Below are 22,167 nucleotides of genomic sequence, written 5' to 3'. Positions count from 1 at the left end.
AAAGGATCCATAGTACTCCTATTCTGAGCAAAGAATTCATGTGTATAGATCCCAGTGGTTTTGCAGTGTTCTTAGGGTGGTATGACCTTTTTAATGTGACTTAGATTCCAGCCACAGGGCTCAAGTCCATGCTGGAGCAGTAAGGACAAAATTTACAATGAAAGTGAAATTCAAAAATAACCATACATTTGAAATGTAGACCATGGTTTTCAAGTATGGGTGAGTTCTACCTTCAGAAATATGTGGGGACACTTTCATTGCCACAGTGACCGAGAGATCAAGGGAACCACTGACATTTAGTGGCTGGGGGCAGAGATGCAAGCATCCTCCAACCCATGGGACAGACTCATCGAGAAAAAATGACACTGATGCATGCTAGTGGTTCTCATCTCCTCCCATGCAACACAGGCAAAGTCCTGAACGACCGTAAGCAGTCCACAGTCGCAGGTTGTTGTTTGCCGTGTAATTGCATTCTGTTTACTCATTTTCTTAAAGCTTTCCATGCAAATGAGTAGCATTTTCTTTATTAGTATGTGAATATCAAAGGAAAAAACTACCTTGTTCAAGTGTAATATGATATAGGGGACCTTGAAGACCCTGTCACGCATTCCTCAGAAGTAGTTTGAATGTGTGAAGAGGCAAGCACTTGATCTTGGACTTAGTTTTGGGTTGGCCTCCTGCAGTGTAGACTGTGAGCCCTGGAGGGCATGCTTTGCTCTTTTCATTCTCAGAGACTTGCATAGTGCCTAACACACAGTGCAGGCCTTTGGGAAAGTTTTGTTTTTTAATTTTTTCATTGAGTTATCAGCGGTGACCCTGTTAACTATACAGTCCTTAAGAGAGCTGTGGTCCCTGGTGTGCAGCACACTGGGTTCATGTTCCAGTTCTGCTCCTTAGTATTTGTGTGCCATCATTGGTTATTTAACTCCCTATGCCTCAGTGACCTGGCCTGTGAAAACTTTAGGGTTGAGACTCAATGAGTTAATTAATGTGAAGCCATTAGAACAGTGCTGGTACATAGTACATGAGTACATAAGTATCAGTTATTATTAACATTATTCTTTATATAGTGTTATTCAAGACTCCTACAATTATTGCTGTACTTCTGAGAATTAACTATTAGTATTTTTGAGATGTCTATAGAAGTATTTTTTCTTTTAGATACTATCGTGTGTCATTGTTTAAAAAGAAATAGACATTACAATAGGATTGGTTTGGCAAGAGGTTGGCTGTATTTCTGTATTAATGTATACATAATTAAGATATCATGGGCCACATTAAACTTACCGTACAACTACCTTGTTGTACTAACAGTCACTAAGTACAGTGACTGTACTTAGTGTACAGTTACTAAGTCATGTCTGACTCTTTGCAATATCATGGACAGCAGCACGCCAGACTTCCCTGTTTTTCACTGTCTCCAAGAGTTTGCTCAAACACATGTCCATTGAATCCGTGATGCCATCCAACCATCTCATCCTCTGTCGTCCCCTTCTCCTTCTGCCTTCAATCTTTCCCAGCATCAGGATCTTTTCCAATGAATCAGTTCTTCTCATCAGGTGGCCAAAGTATTAGAGCTTCAGCATCAGTCCTTCCAATGAATATTCACGGTTGATTTCCTTCAGGATTGACTGGTTTGATTTCCTTGCAGTCCAAGGGGCTCTCCAAAATCTCTTTCTCCAGCACCACAGTTTGAAAGCATCAATTCTTTGGTGCTCAAGACTTCTTTATGGTCCAAGCTCTCCTGTAGTACGACTACCTTGTAGGTTTAAAACTCAGAAAATGCAAAGTTGCCAACATATCAGCTGAAATATTATTTTAAGGACTAAATAATTTAGATAAGTTTACAACAGCCTTATTTTCTACAGAAGTATATTCAAATGATTAGGTACAGGTAGCTCAATACTCTGTAATGACCTACCTGTACGGGAAAACAATCTAAAGAGTGGATATATGTATAACCGATTCACTTTGCTGTATAGCAGAAACTAACACAACATTGTAAATCAACTATACCTAATTCAATAAAATTAATTTTAAGACATGATCAAGTGCATATTCTCTCAAGTAGGATGAAGAACTTAAGTAACTAAATAGCAATTGCTTATTGTTCAAAGCAACTATAGTTAGCAAGCAGTAGGGCTTTCACATGAGGGCATTTTTCAGTGGCTAGATAGAATTCCCTTAATTCCCAGGATGTTCTTGTTCCTTAGCCATTTTTATGGAAATATTTCTGAATTATATGTCACTCTTCCCTGACTTCTCAAAATTGGTTATGCAGCTGAATGAACCAAAGGGCATAAGAAGCCACTATAATCAACGTGACATACTTCTTAAGGCTTAAATTTTGCTACAGGATTTAAGGGGAAGTTGCACACAGACAGTGGAACCATAGCTTTGAATTAATATCACATGTATATTTGGATCAGAATGGAAAACTCATATAAATGTTTAAAGTAAAATATGAAACTTCAAAGAAATTTCAGGTTTATGGAGGCTGGTCACAGGCTAGGAGATTATGTCCCTCTTATAAAAGGCACTTCAGGGAGAAGCAGTATAACTCTAAGTAGTTAATAATGTTTAACATTTTAATGGAGAGGGCCCTTAGGGTTATTCCACTTGCGAGGCTGTTTGCACTTCTTTAAAGTAGACCCTATTGGCAGTTTTACTGACTATCTCCCTGTCAAACCTCAAAGAGATGTTAGCTCTTAATCCAGTCAGTATTCCTCCATATGTAACTTTCTAACCATTTTCCTCCTCTTCATTGCTCATAATTTTTGTATCTAAAAAATTTACCAAAGCTATTAGTGGAATGTAAATAATAATAATAATGTAAAATAGTAAAACTCAGTTTACACACAAATGTAATATCTATATTCTTAGTAAGTTAGCAAGGTGCTTATTTCTTGTTACTGTTTCTAGAGGAAGAAATGCAGAATTTTTCTTTTGAGATGACTTTTCTTTCTTTGATTGGTTTTGTTTTTTAGAAGACTTTTAGAGCAGTGTTAGGTTGACAGACAAATTGAGGGGGTTGTACACAGATTTCTCATGTTCCCTCTGCCTCTCCACACATGGGTAGCCTCCCCCTATTATCAACACCCCCCACCAGACTCATACATTAGTCATAATTGATGAACCTACATGGCTTATCATTACTGTCTAAAGTCCCTAGTTTATAATAGGGTCACTTGTGGTGCTGTCCGTTCTATAAGTTTGTGGAAATGTATAGTGTCAAGTATAGTATCATGTAGAGTATTTTCATTGCCCTAAAAATCCTGTGTTCTGCCTATTCATCTACCCACCAACCCCTCCAGCAACCATTGCTCTATTTACTGTCTTGATAGCTTTGCCTTTTCCAGAATGTTATTGTAGTTGGAATAATACCATATGTAGCCTTCTCAGATTAGCTTCTTTCACTTGAACGTGAACTTGAACATGAAGTCGCTCAGTCGTGCTCCACTCTTTGCAACCCCATGGACGGTAGCCCACCAGGCTCCTCTGTCCATGAGGATACTCCAGGCAAGAATACTGGAGTGGGCTGCCATTTCCTTCTCCAGGGGATCTTCCCAACCCAGGGGTTGAAGCTGGGTCTCCCGTATTGCACGCAGACGCTTTATCCTCTGCGCCACCAGGGAAGCTCTTTCACTTAGTAGTATGCATTTAAATTTCCACTATGTCCTTTTCTAGCTCAATGTGGCTCATTTCTTTTTGCACTAATAATATTCCATTGTTTGGTTGTACCACAGTTTGTTTATTACCCATTCACCTACTGAAGGACATCTTGGTTGCTTACAAGTTTTGGCAATTATGAATAAAACAATTATAAACATCTATATGCAGTTTTTTATGTGAACATAAGTTTTTAGCTCCTTTGGGTAAGTATCAAGGAGCATGATTGCTGCATTGTATGTTAAGAGTATGTTCAGTTTTGTAAGAAACCACCAAACTCTTCCAAACAAGAATAAGATTTTTGTTTTTAGCACCTCCTCATGAGCATTTGACGTTGTCAGTGGTTTGGATGTCATAGTGATACCTCGTTGTTGTTCTAGTTTACATTTCCCTGATGACATATGATGTGTAGCGTCTTCTCATATAGTGATTTTTCCATCTGTATTATCTTTGGTGTGATATCTGATAAGGTCTTTGGCTCATTTGAAAAATCTGATTGTTAGTTTCTTATTGTTGAGTTTTAAGAGTTCTTTGTATATTTTAGATAACAGTCCTTTCTCAGACGTATATTTTCCAAAAATTTTCTTCTAGTCTGTGGTGTTTTTTATTTACTTATTAGTTTCTTTCACAGAATAGAAATTTTTCATTTTCATGATGTCATGGATGGCAACTTTGTGTGATCATCAAAGTCATCTCATCTTTTAATATGGGACTTCTACCATATTATCTTCTAGGAGTTGTGTAATTTTGCATTTTACATTTAGGTTTGTGGCCCATTTTGAGTTAATTTTTGTGAAAGAATAAGGTCTGTGTCTAGAATTTTTTTGCGTCTGGCTGTCCTGTTCTTTAGCACCGCTTGTTGAGAAGAGTAACTGCACTACATTGTGTTACCTTTGCTCTTAGGTCAGAGATCAGTTGACTGTATTTTGGAGGATCTATTTCTATTCCATTAATGTATTTGTCTGTTCTTCTGCCAATATCACAGAGTCTTGATTAGTGTAGCTCTTTGGTGGGTCTTGAAGTCAAGTAGTGTTGGTCTTCCAACTTTGTCCTCCTTTGCTCTATTGCCTATTCTGGGTCTTCTGTCTCTATCTCAACTTCAGAATCAGTTTGACGACATCTCAAATATTACTTGCTGGGATTTTAATTGGGATTGCATTCAATCTGTAGATCAAGTTGGGAGCACTTTTCTTTTTCACTGTAAATTCTTTCCTAAATTCCTACATGTTGAGATTTCTTGAAGTGCAACTCTGGATAAGCAGTCTAGGTATAAAATGACCGTATTGTTACTCTTATACCATGTTCCTCATGTAAGCATTTGTCATCTAAAAAGGAACAGTGGTACAGTACTCCAAAACAGACAACACGGTTCCTTCGGGTGTCTGAGCATTTTCAATATACCCTTTTAATATCTTAGCAATTCACCCAATTAAAATCAAGACCATCCCATTATTTAAACATATTAGGCATTTGGTAATTACTTAAATATCAAATTAGACATTACACATGACACATGGGTATGTGTGTGTATAAATATTTCTGTAATGGATATCTTCTGAATAATATACTGCATGGGTTATTAAAATCTTGATTTTGTTATGTTTACAAATGACTATGAGTAAAGAATAACCAAGGGAATAGTTAGAATGAAAATAGAATGTTTTATTTTAATTTTATTTTATTAGGATATTTTACTTAGAATATTATATTTTCTATGATAAGTTTTATCAGTGTCCATTAATTTTCATGTATTTAGACAAATGTACTTTTATCATCCTTATAATACTTGTATCTACCTTGTTCAGACATGAAAATTCATTAAGTAAAAATCTTCTTAGAAATACTATAAATTTGACTTTGATTATCGCTGAGATTTCAGAACTCTCATCTTATTAGTGATTGGAGAGATTTTCTCTTATCCTGTTTTTAATAATAGCCTGGCAGGGTTTGAAGTTTCTTACCAGATGTTTTGCTATTTCCATAATAATGGATCTTATTAATAAGGCTTTTACAGAATCTCTCTTTAAAAGGTGTGGATAAAATGAAGAGTGACTAAAATACAATGAGTCCTCGATTATTTCTGGTAATTGTGAGCATGCTGAGATGAGCTTTTAACTACTTTACTTCTTGAGCCTTTTCTCTCAGGATTTTCTGTTAAAATTGCAAATTCATATTTCTCCATTTTTTGTGATAGTTATTCATCTCCTATTCTAAGTGCTAAAGAATTCTGTAAATTTTGTCAGAAAAATAAAGAAGAACATTTTATCATTTTATGAAGCAAAGGGTTTGGAGAAATTGGTGAACATGTAGACACATAAAAGAACCAAATGTGGTCTTTAAATTTCTAGAACACCAAGACTCCAGTTTCTTAAAGGCAGCTCATCAACAACCAGTATTAAAGAACTTAAGAGAAATTGTTAGTTAGACAAATAGGCTGGTGTGATGATAATATCCCAAAGAAAGGGATAGCCTGGTGTGCTGCAGTCCATGGAGTCGCAAGACTCAGATACGACTGAGTGACTGAACTGAACTGATGATAATACAGGCAGGAATCAAGGTGCCCAGCTTTTATATTTTAAAAGGAGTGGAAATGGGATGAGGGGTGGAAAGAGCATATATTCTGAAGTTCTGAAAACAAGGGTTGTTTTTGTTCAGTCATTCAACTGTGTCTGACCCTTTGTAACCACATGGACTGCAGCACGCTGGGCTTCCCTGTCCTTCACCACCTCTTGGAGCTTGCTCAAGCTCGTGTCCATTGAGTCGGTGATGCCATCCAACCACTTTGTCCTCTGTTGTCTTCTTCTCCTCCTGCCTTCAATCTTTTACAGCATCAGGGTCTTTCTAATGAGTTGACTCTTTATCAGGTGAAGTTGCTCAGTCGTGTCTGACTCTTTGCGACCCCATGGACACCAGGCTCCTCCATCCGTGGGATTTTCTAGGCAACAGTACTGGAGTGGGTTGCCATTTCCTTCTCCAGGGATTCTTCCCTACCCAGGGATTGAACCCAGGTCCCCCTCATTGTAGACAGATGCTTTACCGTCTGAGCCACCAATGAATTGGAGCTTCAGCATCAGTCCTTCCAATGAATATTCAGGACTGATCTCCTTTAGGATTGACTGGTTTGATTTCCTTGCAATCCAAGGGACTCCAGAGTCTTCTCCCACACCACAGTTCAAAAGCATCAATTCTTCGGTGCTCAGCCTTCTTTATGGTCCAACTCTTACCATCCATACACTACTACTCGAAAAACCATAGCTTTGACTATACAGACCTTTGTCAACAAAGTAATGTCTCTGCTTTTTAATATGCTTTCTAGGTTTGTCATAGCTTTTCTTCCAAGGAGCAAGCGTCTTTTAATTTCATGGCTGTAGTCACCATCTGCAATGGTTTTGGAACCCCCCAAAATAAAGTTTCTGTTTCCATTGTTTCCCCATCTACTTGCCATGAAGTGATGGGACTGGATGCCATGATCCTCATTTTTTGACTGTTGAGTTTTAAGCCAGCTTTTTCACTCTCCTCTTTCAACTTCATCAGGAGGCTCTTCAGTTACTCTTCGCTTTCTGCCATAAGGATGGCCATCTTCATATCTGAGTTTATTGATATTTCTCCCTGCAATCTTGATCTAGCTTGTGTTTCATCCAGCCTGGCATTTCACGTGATATACTCTACATGTTAAGTTAGATAAGCCGGGTGATGATATACAGCCTTGGTGTACTCCTTTTGCAATTTGGAACCAGTCCATTGTTCCATGTCCGGTTCTAACTGTTGCTTCTTGACCTGCATACAGGTTTTTCGGGAGGCAGGTAAGATAGTCTGGGATTCCCATCTCTTGAAGAATTTACCAGGTGTTGTGATTCACACAGTCAAAGGCTTTGGCATAGTCAGTAAAGCTGAAGGAGATGTTTTTCTGGAATTCTCTTGTTTTTTCTATGATCCAACAGATGTTGGCAATTTGATCTCTGGTTCCTCTGCCTTTTCTAAATTCAGTCTGAAAATCTGGAAGTTCTCGGTTCACGTACTATTGAAGCCTAGCTTGGAGATTTTTGATCATTACTTTGCTAGTGTGTGAGATGAGTACAATTTTGTGGTAGATTGAACATTCTTTGGCACTGCCTTTCTTTGGGGTTGGAATGAAAACTGTCCTTTTCCAGTCCTGTGACCACTGCAGAGTTTCCCAAATTTGCTGACATATTGAGTGCAGCACTTTAACACCATCATCTTTCAGGATTTGAAATAGCTCCAGAAAAATTTGAGAATAACTAAAATCAATATAAAGGGATGGAATCATTCAAATAAGCTAACCTATAACTTGAAAGGATGATTCCATCCTTCATAGTTCTTACAGTTGCCTCTATATAAATGATTTTCTTTATACTGTGCAATAAATTCTGTGTCCACATCCTACTTTCCACTTCCTACTTTCCTAGTTAATCTTTTCTAGCTTTCCATTTACTTGTTCTAACCTAATACAGTGGACAGAAAGAGAGTAACTAAAAAGGATTTCATGTAAGGCTATGGCAAAAAGGGTATGATCCTTTTAAGAAACCCTTGATTAGTATGGCTTTTTATTATACTAATTAATTTTATTCATTCATTAGAAGATTAAAACCAGAAGTGCAGTAGTAAAGTCTCTTCTTTAAAAATAAAATTTCTACTATTAAAACATTTAAAAGACAAAGTAAGAAAAAATTTTTCACTACTGTTAAAACAGATTAGAGATTCACTATCCTAATATATACAGAGCTCTTTCAAATCACTGAGGGGTAAATAAAAGAATATGATAGATAATGGGCAAAGAATATAGCATGAGTGGGCTTGTGAAGTATTGTGTAAGACTTCTTTTCTTTTTAGACTTTCAAAGAGGAAGGGAAAAATATAATTGATTGACCTTTAATGTGACCATCTACTGAAAATGTTCATAAATACTCATAGTTAGCATTTGAATTTTCCCAGCAATAAAAGTTAATACAGAGTTTCCCTATTCTAGTTTCAGAATTGTTCATAGAGACAACAAAAAGGCTTCAGCAAAGAAAAAGGCATTATTATCTAAAGGGTATTAAGACTCTCTACTCTTACATGGGAATTTTACTGTTATTTAGGAGAACTCTGGAAAATGAATAAGTTATGATAAATTTAGACTACATAATCAATAAAGATAAAAAAATTTCTTTCTTCACTACTGATATACCCTCCATTAAATCCTTATGACTAAACCAACTTACAGATACTATAATGCTTCAAAATAAAGTAGTCTTTCAGGAGGACAGTATAAAATCACTTTGAGAGTGTAGTATGAACTATTCTTAAGATTTGCTTCAGATTACATTCACAGTACAGTGAAGAGGGTGCTTGTCTGGAGGTGTACAGATGGTCAGGATTACTGCTGCACCATACACCTTGGTTTGGATGTCTGTCTGAGGATCTTCGGTATATTCTTTTAATATCTTAACAATTCACCCAATTCAAATCAAGTGCATCCCATTACTTAAAAATACTAGGAATTTCAGTTCAGTTCAGTTGCACAGTTGTGTCCGACTCTGTGCAACCCCATGAGCCGCAGCACGCCAGGCCTCCCTGTCCATCGCCAACTCCCGGAGTCCACCCAGACCCTTGTTCAGTGAGTCAGTGATGCCATCCAACCATTTCATCCTCTGTCGTCCCCTTCTCCTCTTGCCCTCAATCTTTCCCAGCATCAGGGTCTTTTCAAATGAATCAGCTCTTTGCATCAGGTGGCCAAAGTACTGGAGTTTCAGCTTCAACATCAGTCCTTCCAGTGAACACCCAGGACTGATCTCCTTTAGGATGGACTGGTTGGATCTCCTTGCTGTCCAAGGGATTCTCAAGAGTCTTCTCCAACACGACAGTTCAAAAGCATTAATACTTCAGTGCTCAGCTTTCTTTATAGTCCAACTCTCACATCCATACATGACCCCTGGAAAAACCATAGCCTTGACTAGACGGACCTTTGTTGACAAAGTAATGTCTCTGCTTTTTAATATGCTGTCTATGTTGGTCATAACTTTCCTTCCAAGGAGTAAGCGTCTTTTAATTTCATGGCTGCAATCACCATCTGCAGTGATTTTGGAGCCCAGGAAAATAAAATCAGCCAGTGTTTCCATTGTTTCCCCATCTATTTTCCATGAAGTGATGGGACCGGATGCCATGATCTTCATTTTCTGAATGTTGAGCTTTAAGCCAACTTTTTCACTCTCCTCTTTCACTTTCATCAAGAGGCTCTTTAGTTCTTCTTCACTTTCTGCCATAAGGGTGGTGTCATCTGCATATCTGAGGTTATTGATATTTCTCCCGGCAATCTTGATTCCAGCTTGTGCTTCTTCCAGCCCAGCATTTCTCATGATGTACTCTGCATAGAAGTTAAATAAGCAGAGTGACAATATGCAGGCTTGACGTACTCCTTTTCCTATTTGGAACCAGTCTGTTGTTCCATGTCCAGTTCTAACTGTTGCTTCCTGACCTGCATCCAGATTTCTCAAGAGGCATGTCAGGTGGTCTGGTATTCCCATCTCTTGAAGAATTTTCCACAGGTTATTGTGATCCACACAGTCAAAGGCTTTACCATAGTCAGTGAAGCAGAAATAGATGTTTTTCTGGAACTCTCTTGCTTTTTCGGTGATCCAGCAGATGTTGGCAATTTGATCTCTGGTTCCTCTGCCTTTTCTAAAACCAGCTTGAACATCTGGAAGTTCACAGTTCACTTATTGCTGAAGCCTGGCTTGGAGAATTTTGAGCATTACTTTACTAGTATTTGGGATGAGTGTAACTGTGTGGTAGTTTGAGCATTCTTTGGCATTGCCTGTCTTTGGGATTGGAATGAAAACTGACATTTTCCTGTCCTGTGGCCACTGCTGAGTTTTCAAATTTGCTGGCATATTGAGTGCAGTGCTTTCACAGCATCATCTTTCAGGATTTGAAATAGCTCACTTGGAATTCCATCACTTCCACTAGCTTTGTTCATAGTGATGATTTCTAAGGCCCACTTGACTTCACATTCCAGGATGTCTGGCTCTAGGTGAGTGTGAGTGACCACACCATCCTGATTATCTGGGTCGTGAAGATCTTTTTTGTATAGTTCTTCTGTGTATTCTTGCCACCTCTTCTTAATATCTTCCGCTTCTGTTAGGTCCATACTATTTCTGTCCTTTATTGAGCCCATCTTTGCATGAAATGTTCCCTTGGTATCTCTGATTTTCTTGAAGAGATGTCTAGTCTTTCCCATTCTATTGTTTTCCTCTATTTCTTTGCATTGATCACTGAGCAGTGCTTTCTTATCTCTCCTTGCTGTTCTTTGGAACTCTGCATTGAATGGGTATATCTTTCCTTTTCTCCTTTGCTTTTCGCTTCTCTTCTTTTCACAGCTATTTGTAAGGCCTCCTCAGACAGCCGTTTTGCTTTTTTGAATTTCTGGTTCTTGGGTATTTGGTATTGCTTAAATGTTAAATTAGTAATTAAAGCAGAAGTCAAGTTCTGATGGTGACAGTGGGCCGCTGACTCTGTCAGAATTCTCCTTCCTTTTCCAGGTAATTAAGGAAGCACGAAGATAGTTGTGGAAGAAAAACGCATGGTGGAGCATAGATAGTCTTTGCAGTGAATGCAACTTGTTGTCACTTGCTAAGTCATGTCCCACTCTGTGACCCCGTGGACTGCAGCATCCCAGGCTTCCCAGTCCTTCACTATCTCCTGGAGTTTGCTCAGACTCCATTGATGAACTGATGATGCCATTCAACCATCTCATATTCTGTCAGCCCCTTCTCCTGTGAATGGATCTAGCACTGAAAAATTTCTCTAAGTAACCGAAACAATGACATGCTCTGTATTCTGTGTGTGTGTCTGTGTATATGTAAAACTTACATAAGATAGCTTTGTTTCTTGAATCTTTTTTTGTAAAGAATAATAACCAGATCAGTTTCGCTAGTTCTCAAATAATGTAATTTATCCTTAATGGGAATTGGGTAGAATTAGTTGTCTGGTGACCTCTCCTGATCTGAGTTGCTACGTACTGTGATGCTGGTAGTTTGACATCAGGATTTTTTTCTGTTGTGTGATCATTTTTGTTGGTTTTACTCTGTCAGGTTCAAATTCATGACCATCTGAGTCTCCATGGCTTTTGGGGTAAAACTGTTGTTTTACTAATAAGAGTGACTAGCTGCATTAAAATCAGGTTATGACTATTTTTTCTCCTTCAATTAAATAACAGTTGAATGTTTTGCCTTATCACAAGGTAAGAGATATAAAAAAAGAACCATGAAATGAATACAAAGAAAATGTTCTTAAAATTTACATGTGAAAGTACATCAACATTTATTGACCTATTTTTCAGTTATTTGGCAGAGAGTAGAGAGGCAGAGAATTGATAGTTTAGTGATGTCATGCCGATATTCAGGTATACCTGAAGTATGGCCTGGAAGCTTCTGCTTACACATGCTTTTTTTAAAAAGCAAGTCTCGACTCCTTTGATGTGGGCTTCACATAGTAACTTTGTTGCAAAGAGTAGAGTAAGGGAAAGGGTAGAAAAAGTAATTTTATAGTGTAGAAACCCTGACAGTCAATGCCTTAACCAGGTAGTCAAGGTCAACCTTGATGTGATGTGATTAAAGTGTTAGTTGATCAACATGGCCTTCCTCCCAGAAACCCATAAGGCTAGTCTAGTCATGAGAAAAAAAAATCAGACAAACCTCAATTTTAGTAAATTAAAAAAGAAAACCTTCCATGATGTAACTTAGTGTGGATGTGAACACAAATTTATTATCTCAGTTAAGGAAATTTCTCGCTGTTGCTAGAGTTGAAATTAAATTGACAGTTGACATTGACTACTCTTGTAAAGGTGAGTAATGTTAGGAGGGAAATGGCTTAAACACAAGCTTCAAATTCTTCATAAATACTCACACTAGGAAACAGATGAATATCAAATCATATTAGATTAATGTTAAGTATCAAGCGTAAGCTAGATCTCCAAATAAATAGGTAGCAACTTAGCCTTGAAAAGAAAACTGCTTGGTATTTCAGAATAGAATATTGTTTAATTAATTAGGATAACTTTTATATCAAATATGGAAATCAGGGTATGTCTGACGCACATATGTACACACACTGTTTTGAAATAGAAAGGGTTACATGAAAGTGAAGTCGCTCAGTCGTATCCAACTCTTTGTGACCCCATGGACTGTAGCCTACCAGGCTCCTCTGTCCATGGAATTTTCCAGGCAAGAATACTGGAGTGGGTTGCCATTTACTTCTCCAGGAGATCTTCCCAACCCAGGGATTGAACCAGGTCTCCTGCATTGTAGGCAGACGCTTTACTGCCTGAGCCACCAGGAAAGTATACGTACATACATAACATACAAATCAGAAGGATTACATACATACATACAAATCAGAGTACTTATTGATGGCTTTTTGCTGCTCTTTTATCTACCAAATAGCATGGAAGCCCTGTAATAGTATAGAAATCTATCAGTGTTTTAGAAGTACAGAGTTTCCTAGGTTTAATTGTTTTTCAAAAAGAACATTTAACTTGAGGATTTAATTTCCATGTGAAGACTTAGGGGGAAATATTTGGTCTTAAAGCTGTTTATTTTAAATATACAACTTAAAACTGATTTTATTCATTAGATTATACGTTAGATAGTATACATGTTTTATATGGAACAGAAAGATTTGTACTCTAAACCAAACACCTAAGAAAATTCTATAACATAGATAACCAAGAGCAATGTGCATCACTGCATTGTGTGTTTCTGGAGACAGGTTTCTAGAAGGCCTGCTGCATTTGATTGTCTTTAAACTGCACTTCTGCTGCTTTTTTCCTAGGCCCTTTGTGCAATATGTAGGAGAAACTAATCTGTTTATTCTTTACATAATACTGCCCTTGAGGGAACAGTGTATGCTCTTTCCATCTATTAATCAGAGTAAACTAAGTGAGTTTATTTTAACAGATGTTCAATGGCAGATACATTCTCAAAACCAAGTGTGTTAAGAGCTGAAGGGTACACACTTCACCCATCACATAAGCAGCATCGTTCTCTTTTTATATTCTAGTGCACTGACAGGCAGAATTCCCCAGTCACGTCACCTGGATCCTCTCCCCTGGCACAGAGAAGAAAGCCACACCCAGACCCGCTCCAGATCCCACATCTAAGCCTCCCACCAGTGCCTCCCCGCCTGGACCTAATTCAGAAAGGCATAGTTCGGTCTCCCTGTGGCAGCCCAACTGGTTCACCAAAGGTAAATCAATATTACTAGAAACACAGATAATAGTTTTATGTGATGATTATTGATTGCTCAGGTTTTTAAATCTCCATTAATCATATTTCTTATGCTCTCGTTTATGAGCTACTTTGATGGGTCTCTCATTTTGTGTGTAGCAAATCCACTGTCATATTCCTTGCCTTTATTACTGTAAGAGTTGCATAATTACTCAAAGAAAGCACATGTCTGTAACAGCCCCCTGATTTGCTAAAATAAACAGTAGAGTAAGTATAGTTATTCTGTAAAATGGATTTAAAAGGTCATTATAGGTATTAAAATAAATTGCATGTTCTTATTAAATGATATTTTGTATTCATTTTCATAGTGTCTTGAAAAGAAAAATGTTACGGAAGTGTATTTGCATAAAGGCTTAAGATGTGATAAATTATCACCCATGTTTCAGGGTGACTCAGAAGAGGGAATTGTATGTACCTTTTATATATGAAGGGATTAATTACAAAGAATTACAGTATTTGCAAAGTAATTATATTACTCTTTAATATTAAAGACATAATTCTATCTGTACATTTAAGCCCACAGTTTATTTTAGTTCTGTGCAGATTTTTTTTTTCCAAATTTGATAAGGCAATATTTTGCTTTATTAAATATAAGATTTTAAACATTAATCCCATTTGGTGATATGCTCTACAGTGTAAAACTAGTTGGAAACACAGTGTTTTAGTAATACTGGATTTTTCTACATTACAATTAACATGGTTTTAAGATCATATTAAGACTTTTTAGGATGTTTCTTAGTCAGAATTATGTAAACACAACACATTCCTTTTTTCTGCAATATTTTCTAACAATGAAAGCACAAATCATTTGTCAGATGAACTGTGTAAATGAAAATAAAGCCTGTGAAAGTCACATAGATCAGTTTAGCAGCTTATACCTTTATATTTCCATATAAGAATCAAACTGATTTTTTCCCCAAGGATCAATACAATTCAAATAAGGTCTATAAGTAATGCTGCTCTATTATTTGTGATTTTTCATTTTTCTGGGGGGTGTGTGTATGCTCAGTCATGTCCGACTCTTTGCAGCCTCACAAACTATAGCCTACCCAGGATCCTCTGTCCGTGGAAGCTTCCAGGCAGGAATACTGGAGTAGGTTACCATTTCCTTCTCCAGGAGATGTTTCCCAGCCAGGGATCGAACCCACGTGTCCTGTGTCGGCAGGTGGATTCTTTACCACTAGCGCCACCTAATGACTGATAAAGAACCAGAGCACATCTTGCCCTCATTGTCATTTGCTTTGTATTACAGAGGTGAAAACAAAAATAACAAAACCAGCATTTTCTGCCTTTCAGAGATGTTGCAAATCAAGGTGCTCTTGTAAAAAGTAGAACAACAACTTCTTGATGGTTTTTGCAGTCTCTCTTAAATCATAGAAACGTGAAAATAAAATACTTAATGACATTATTTTAATGTCAACTGGTCAGAATCATCATATAATTTTGATATTCTGCTTTTTTCCCTGTAGTCCTTATTATCCTAAATTTTGAGTTTACATATTCATTTTTTACAAAGAAATCTTAATGAGATATATTTGAGTTTTTCATAATTTTTTAAACTTTCATTAATTGGTGATAAAAGAAATTCATTAAAAGAAGGCACAGGAATCTAATAAAGCTCTATTGTGGCTTAGAAAACAAAAGCAATAATATATTAGTCTGGAAGATATTTCAGTGCATGGAACATCTTTTCTTTTTTCCTCTTGTGTTTCTTCAGTCTTCTCCTTGCATGGTGAGAAAACAAGATAAACCACTCCCAGCCCCACCACCGCCCTTAAGAGACCCTCCTCCCCCTCCACCCGAGAGACCTCCCCCAGTCCCCCCTGACAACAGACTGAGTCGTCACTTCCATCACGTGGAAAGTGTGCCTTCCAGAGATCAGCCCATGCCTCTTGAAGCCTGGTGCCCGCGGGATGTGCTGGGGACTAATCAGTCAGTGGGATGTCGCCTCCTTGGGGATGGCTCTCCGAAGCCTGGAATCACAGCAAGTTCCAATGCAAATGGAAGGCATAGTCGGATGGGCTCTGACCCAGTGCTTCTCCGGAAACACAGACGCAATGACTTGCCTTTAGAAGCAGCCAAGGTAAGAAATACACAAAGCAGAAGCTAAACAACCTGCTTATAATCTTCTGATAGGAGGTAGTATAAAAGGTTGGGCGGTGTTTTTTTGTGTCTAGTGTGACATTTCCATGCAAGTCTTTATTTATCTGCAAGTTATAAATAATCAGAAGCTTATTAAAACTTGAACCTAAAAGTCAGGAAGAAGAGTCTAAGTAATGATTTAAGTTTCATAGGAAGATACTAGACAATTTGCCAGAGGTTTAGTATACCTTCTCTTATTTCATCTGCAGAATATTTTCCCATTAATAAATTATCATGGGAGAATCAGCACTTTTTTTTAACTTGTCTGAAAAAAAGGAAAAAGAGTGGGAAAGTGTGCTAGTCACTCAGTTGTGTCCAACTCTGCAACACCATAGACTGCAGCCTACCAGGTTTCTCTGTCCATGGAATTCTCCAGGCAAGGGTACTGGTGTGGGTTGCCATCCCCTTCTCTAAGGAATCTTCCCAACCCAGGGATTCAACCCGGGTCTCCTGCATTGCAGGCAGACTCTTTACTGTCTGAGCCACCAGGGAATCCCAACTCTTCTATCTTTACTGTCTGAGCCACCAGGGAATCCCAACTCTTCTAGTTCCATCTAATTTGAAAAAAAGTTGTATTATTATAGCATATCGTCAGTCAGTCATTGGAATTATTGTTGCCTGGGAGAGTGTGTATACCTTAGACAGGTAAATTAAACTTCTCACATACATCAAAACACCAAGTTTTTTAGTTCATTGTTACAGAGCAAGCTCTTTCTCCGTAATACTGAAAGAGACCCTCACACATAATGAGTTTTAACATGCTATATATTACCACTGTCAGTTACATGTACAGGAAAGAATTTAAGCACACAGGAAACCAAGAGGCAACAGCAGAACTCATTGAGTTTAGACCCCTCAGTGGGCCCTTGACAGAGCTGTCCTGTCATGTTTCCTGGTATTTGCTTCCATGATATTTTTGACTCTGGGATTAGATTGTCACCATCTTCCTGCAGCTGCAGAAGGCTTTGCCTCTTTTGAAGACTGTAATGTTAAAGTGTTCCTATCTCTTTTGATCTTACATTGTTATTTTAGGGGAGTAGACTGTTCCTTCCAGATAACAGTTTGTAGTGGGTGAGTTAATCAAGAAACAAGTGTGAAAAATGGCTTGTACTAAATTCTTCTGTGTATGTGCACATATGTGTGTGCATGCACATGTGTGAAGGAATACTTTGTATAATATTATTAGTTTTCTAATAATTAAATATTATTAGAGTGGCCAGGATAGCAGGAGTCAAACTATCTACTCTGGCACTCAAAACAAAGGGGAAGAGTGGTGGCAGTTTGCAGAAAGTTTTTGTTCGTGCCTCCTGTGGGTACCTTCAGTCTTTCATCTATTATAAATATGAAGATCTTTAAAGGTTTTCTCCAAGGTCATGTAAAGGTGATGTAAATGGAAGAGATAGTACTTGTAAAAGCATTTTTATAGTATTCTCTAAAAATGGAGACTTTATCCTCAAAAGTATGTTTCTACAACCTAGAATCTTGGTAAGAATGACTTGTCTTTTTTTCCAGTGATTTTTTTTTTTTCCTCCTTTAGTGTCTATTACTTTTCATTCATACATGGTCACACTTGACTTCAGGAGAATGTTCAGACAAGCTCTGACATGAATAGTTATATCTTAGCAACATATTACAACGTATTTCTGAATGAACTTGAGAAATACTTGAAATATAATAATTATACTATCCAGTTCATTGAAGACCTCTTGTTTCAGGGTTTTTCTTAGATAATATGTTATATAATCTTAACACTAATATAATCTTGCCCTTCTAAGCCCTAGAACATAGGCTATTAATTTCTCTATGAATAGTGGTGGTTTTTTAAATTAGAGTTATAATTGCTTAGGTTATAGGTAGGGAATTTTATTTTATTATATTAACTATAGGTGTAATGAACTATAGGTATAATAACTTTAGGTATAATAGTGATTTCAGCTATAAAGATTCCTTCGCATGTTTTTTCTGTGAACTTTCATGTCCTGGTCTTTGATACATGTTAATATCCCAGAGGACATTGATTAAATTGCAAACTTTCCCTCTTATTGAAAGCTGGATCTATTTAGTTCTATCTAAATAATCCTAATTAAAATTCTTTAGGGTCTAATCTCATATGCTGTGTGTATTAGCATTGCAGTGCTTATAGTCTCAAAGTTAATTACACGTTACAACTAGACTATTGTAACCCAAATTAGACGTCTAAGATTTCTCATTTCAGTCTAGCTGTCTGACTTTTAAGGCAGATTATAAAGAAGGATTTATATATAATGTATTAAATGCCATAAAACAGAGCATGTCTGCCCTTAGTCTCCTTTTTTATTATCTTTTTAAGGAAACATAGTTCCACTTTGGTAGACCACAGAGCATGTAACAACTGACATAAAGTAGAAAAAGCCTAATTCTTCTCATTTCACTGTTGGGAGATGTAACAGTCTGACTTCAGCAGATGGAAGAATGAGTCCAGCAGATGGAAGAATGAGTCCATCTAGAATCCTGTAGTTCGTTTCTGCATGACCTTGGATTGGAGTTTGTTTCTCATCTTACGTCTTTGTAGTTCCTCAATCCAGACTGATTTAATTACTTAATATATATTTGTAAATACTTTCTACATGCAAGACTTTCCAAGTGATCAGGATAACCAGTTTCCCAGTGTTCTCTCTCCTTTCAAATTTAACAAAGTGTTTTTGTAGAAGAGTATCCGTCCAACTGCTTTAGGCAGAAGTAAAAATGATAAGGCAAATCTGATAGCTGCATTTTAACAAAAAATCTCATCAACACAGATCAACCATGCTCTGGAATCAGGCCTGAATTTTACTTCCTGCTCTAGAACTTACTGGCTTCGTTGTGTACAAGCAACTTACTACATTCTTGCCCCAGATTCCACTTCCCTTACTTTATGAAATGAACCAATAATAGTACCTCATTTCTAGGGGAAGAGTTATCTATTCCCTCCAGATATCTAAATCTCCATATCCCTTGGTTTTGGAATAAAAACAAACTAGGTAGGGAGTTCATTTTCATTTACAATAATTCTCCTTATTTTTGTTTATAATTTAAAACCAAATCATTATCTCTTTCTCCCCTTCCTCTCTCCTTTTATTCAGCATAGTTCCTAATGAATATTCCAAAGGCACTCTATAACTGGTTGCTGAGTTATTACAGTGCTGAAACTGATGATGGAGGTGAAAGAGTCTGCATGCTGGAGTTGGCAGTGGGCACGAGTCAGGCAGGAAAGGGCTTGGAGGATGAGGACGATCATGGTACACTAACAGTATGAGAGGTTTTTTTTTTTTAATGTATTGTTCCAGCACTGGCTTTCAGCCAAAAGTTGAATGTTAGTTTTTGTGGGTGTGTTTAAAATAGGAATTTTTACTCTTTTAGACAAGCAGTCATTATACATAGGTAGTCACAGTAAGAGGGAGACAAAGGAGAAGGGAAGAAGGACTGGAGAATGATTTTGATTTAAGAAGACAATAGATGGGGAAACAGTGCAAACAGTGTCAGACTTTATTTTTCTGGGCTCCAAAATCACTGCAGATGGTGACTGCAGCCATGAAATTAAAAGACGCTTACTCCTTGGAAGGAAAGTTATGACCAACCTAGACAGCATATTCAAAAGCAGAGACATTACTTTGCCAACAAAGGTTCGTCTAGTCAAGGCTATGGTTTTTCCTGTGGTCATGTATGGATGTGAGAGTTGGATTGTGAAGAAGGCTGAGCGCTGAAGAATTGATGCTTTTGAACTGTGGTGTTGGAGAAGACTCTTGAGAGTCCATTGGACTGCAAGGAGATCCAACCAGTCCATTGTGAAGGAGATCAGCCCTGGGATTTCTTTGGAAGGAATGATGCTAAAGCTGAAACTCCAATACTTGGCCACCTCATGCGAAGAGTTGACTCATTGGAAAAGACTCTGATGCTGGAGGGATTGGGGGCAAGAGGAGAAGGGGACGACAGAGGATGAGATGGCTGAATGGCATCACTGACTCAATGGACATTGAGTCTCAGTGAACTCCAGGAGTTGGTGATGGACAGGGAGGCCTGGTGTGCTGTGATTCATGGGGTCGCAAAGAGTCGGACACGACTGAGCAACTGATCTGATCTGATATATTTATGAAATGCTAAGTGTTACAATGTATCCTCACCCTGCAAAAATTGTATGCAGTTTTTAAAAACTTTTTAAAAACATATTATCCTGGGAATAAAGGGTATAGGGACTTAGATACTTGGAGGTTGATGTATTATCTTCAAATAACCCATCAGTGTCTCCAAACGTAAGAAAATAATGTTTTTGTGTCAAATAGTAACAACTATCATTTAGACTTGTTTTATTAAAGGAAATGTCTCAAATATCATCCTACCTTTTTAAAGGTAAGAAAACTTAGATGAGTACTAAAAATTTAAAGTTAAGTGTACATATGGAACACCATAAAGGGAATTCATAAAACGGAACATTCTGTAAATGCAGTGAGGACTCGCTCCCCTTTGCCGTGTGTCCTCTGTCGGTGTTCCAGCCCTTGTCATCCATTAGAACTATTTGCACTTTTTATTTGCATCTTCAGTAGATAAATGGTGACGGCAGCAAGAATAAATTAAATGCTAATTGCTCTTTTTGCTAACTGTAGAGAGCTCTAAGGGAAAAAAAGCCCTCTAATTCATAGTTAAAATGGAGTGTAAGAATTTTCTGTGACTTTCATTTACTCCCCATTCCCTTCCCCCATCCCACCTAGCATAATCAAGTTAGCAAAGGTACTACTTTCCTTTTAACATGAGACTTGCAAGCTAAGAGTTATCAGGTTGCTTTATTTTATTGGTATGAGATTTCTTTCCTATAGGACTGTTTCTATTCCCTCAAATTCCAGCCCCATTATAAACCTGTTCCTTAATTCATATTATGTTGGCTAGATATTTGTTTATTATTGCTGGTTTGTTTGTTTTAATTATCTGAGGTAAAAATACTTTGCACTAAATGTTTTAAGATATTGGGAACTTGAAATTTATCTGCTTATGTATAGATACTGACACTGTGTCCAACTGTCTTTATTTGTTCCTCTTAAAAGATTAAGAATGCTACTGTTTCTTATGTGATTAAACACTATCTCTGACTTGTCATGTTACTTCAAGTGACATCATTCTAAAATGACCCTGTGCACAAGAATCTGTTGAAGATACTGCTAGATAAATACATGGAATGATTCCTCTTTTTGATATTGTGGCTTTTGCTATTTTGGTAGAGAGGCACATGTTTATAAGAATGACCTTAAACTTATCTGTGAATCTCAAGTGTCATCTTTCAGAAAATATGTCCTCTGTGTACAGTGTTGTAGTTTTAATCTAATGTTGGTGGAGGATAAATTATAGCATGTTTTCCGTTTTGTGCAGGTGTGGGTTTACATGTGTGGGATGGGGAAAAGGAGGCTGTGTTTCAGATTTTGTATGTTAAAAAGGCTTTTTCTTAATTGTGCTAGCAGTGTCAAATAGTGTTTTCCCTACATCTCGACGGCCCCAAATGCTTTCATGTTAATTTTAGGCGATATCTGAGCCATAAGAAAACATTTCGAACTTCAAAGTTATGATGAAAGGCATGTAGGAAAATATTAATTTTAATATTTATTAAAATATTAATAAAATATTAATTTTGCGTCATGTAGAAAAATATTAATCTAGGGTAACCTAGTTCAGTTCAGTCGCTCAGTCATGTCCAACTCTTTGCAACCCCATGAATCACAGCACACCAGGCCTCCCTGTCCATCACCAACTCCCGGAGTTCACTCAGACTCATGTCCATCAAGTCAGTGATGCCATCCAGCCATCTCATCTTCTGTCATCCCCTTCTCCTGCCCACAGTCCCTCCCAGCATCAGAGTCTTTTCCAATGAGTCAACTCTTCGCATGACGTGACCAAAGTACTGGAGTTTTAGCTTTAGCAGCATTCCTTCCAAAGAAATCCCAGGGCTGATCTCCTTCAGAATGTACTGGTTGGATCTCCTTGCAGTCCAAGGGACTCTCAAGAGTCTTCTCCAACACCAAAGTTCAAAAGCATCAATTCTTCGGTGCTCAGCCTTCTTCACAGTCCAGCT

The 22,167-nt window shown here is 37.6% G+C and overlaps 1 protein-coding gene across 3 annotated transcripts in view; it reads left to right on the top strand.

Moving 5' to 3' along the window:
• The window catches only part of CBLB (Cbl proto-oncogene B, E3 ubiquitin protein ligase), a 230,380-nt gene that overhangs the window by 156,729 nt on the left and 51,484 nt on the right, over window positions 1–22,167 (top strand). For all 3 annotated transcript variants that reach the window (XM_010838541.1, XM_010838540.1, XM_010838539.1), the window contains exons 11-12: window positions 13,726–13,911; window positions 15,670–16,035. In XM_010838541.1, the coding sequence (XP_010836843.1) occupies window positions 13,726–13,911; window positions 15,670–16,035 (552 nt within the window). The remainder of the gene's footprint in view (window positions 1–13,725; window positions 13,912–15,669; window positions 16,036–22,167) is intronic.

This window comes from Bison bison, unplaced genomic scaffold, assembly GCF_000754665.1.
Source record: "Bison bison bison isolate TAMUID 2011002044 unplaced genomic scaffold, Bison_UMD1.0 scf7180017864098, whole genome shotgun sequence".
Classification (NCBI taxonomy): domain Eukaryota; kingdom Metazoa; phylum Chordata; class Mammalia; order Artiodactyla; family Bovidae; genus Bison; species Bison bison.
The sequence above is the reverse complement of the archived record's forward strand: the minus strand, read 5'-3'. Positions and strand labels throughout refer to the sequence as shown.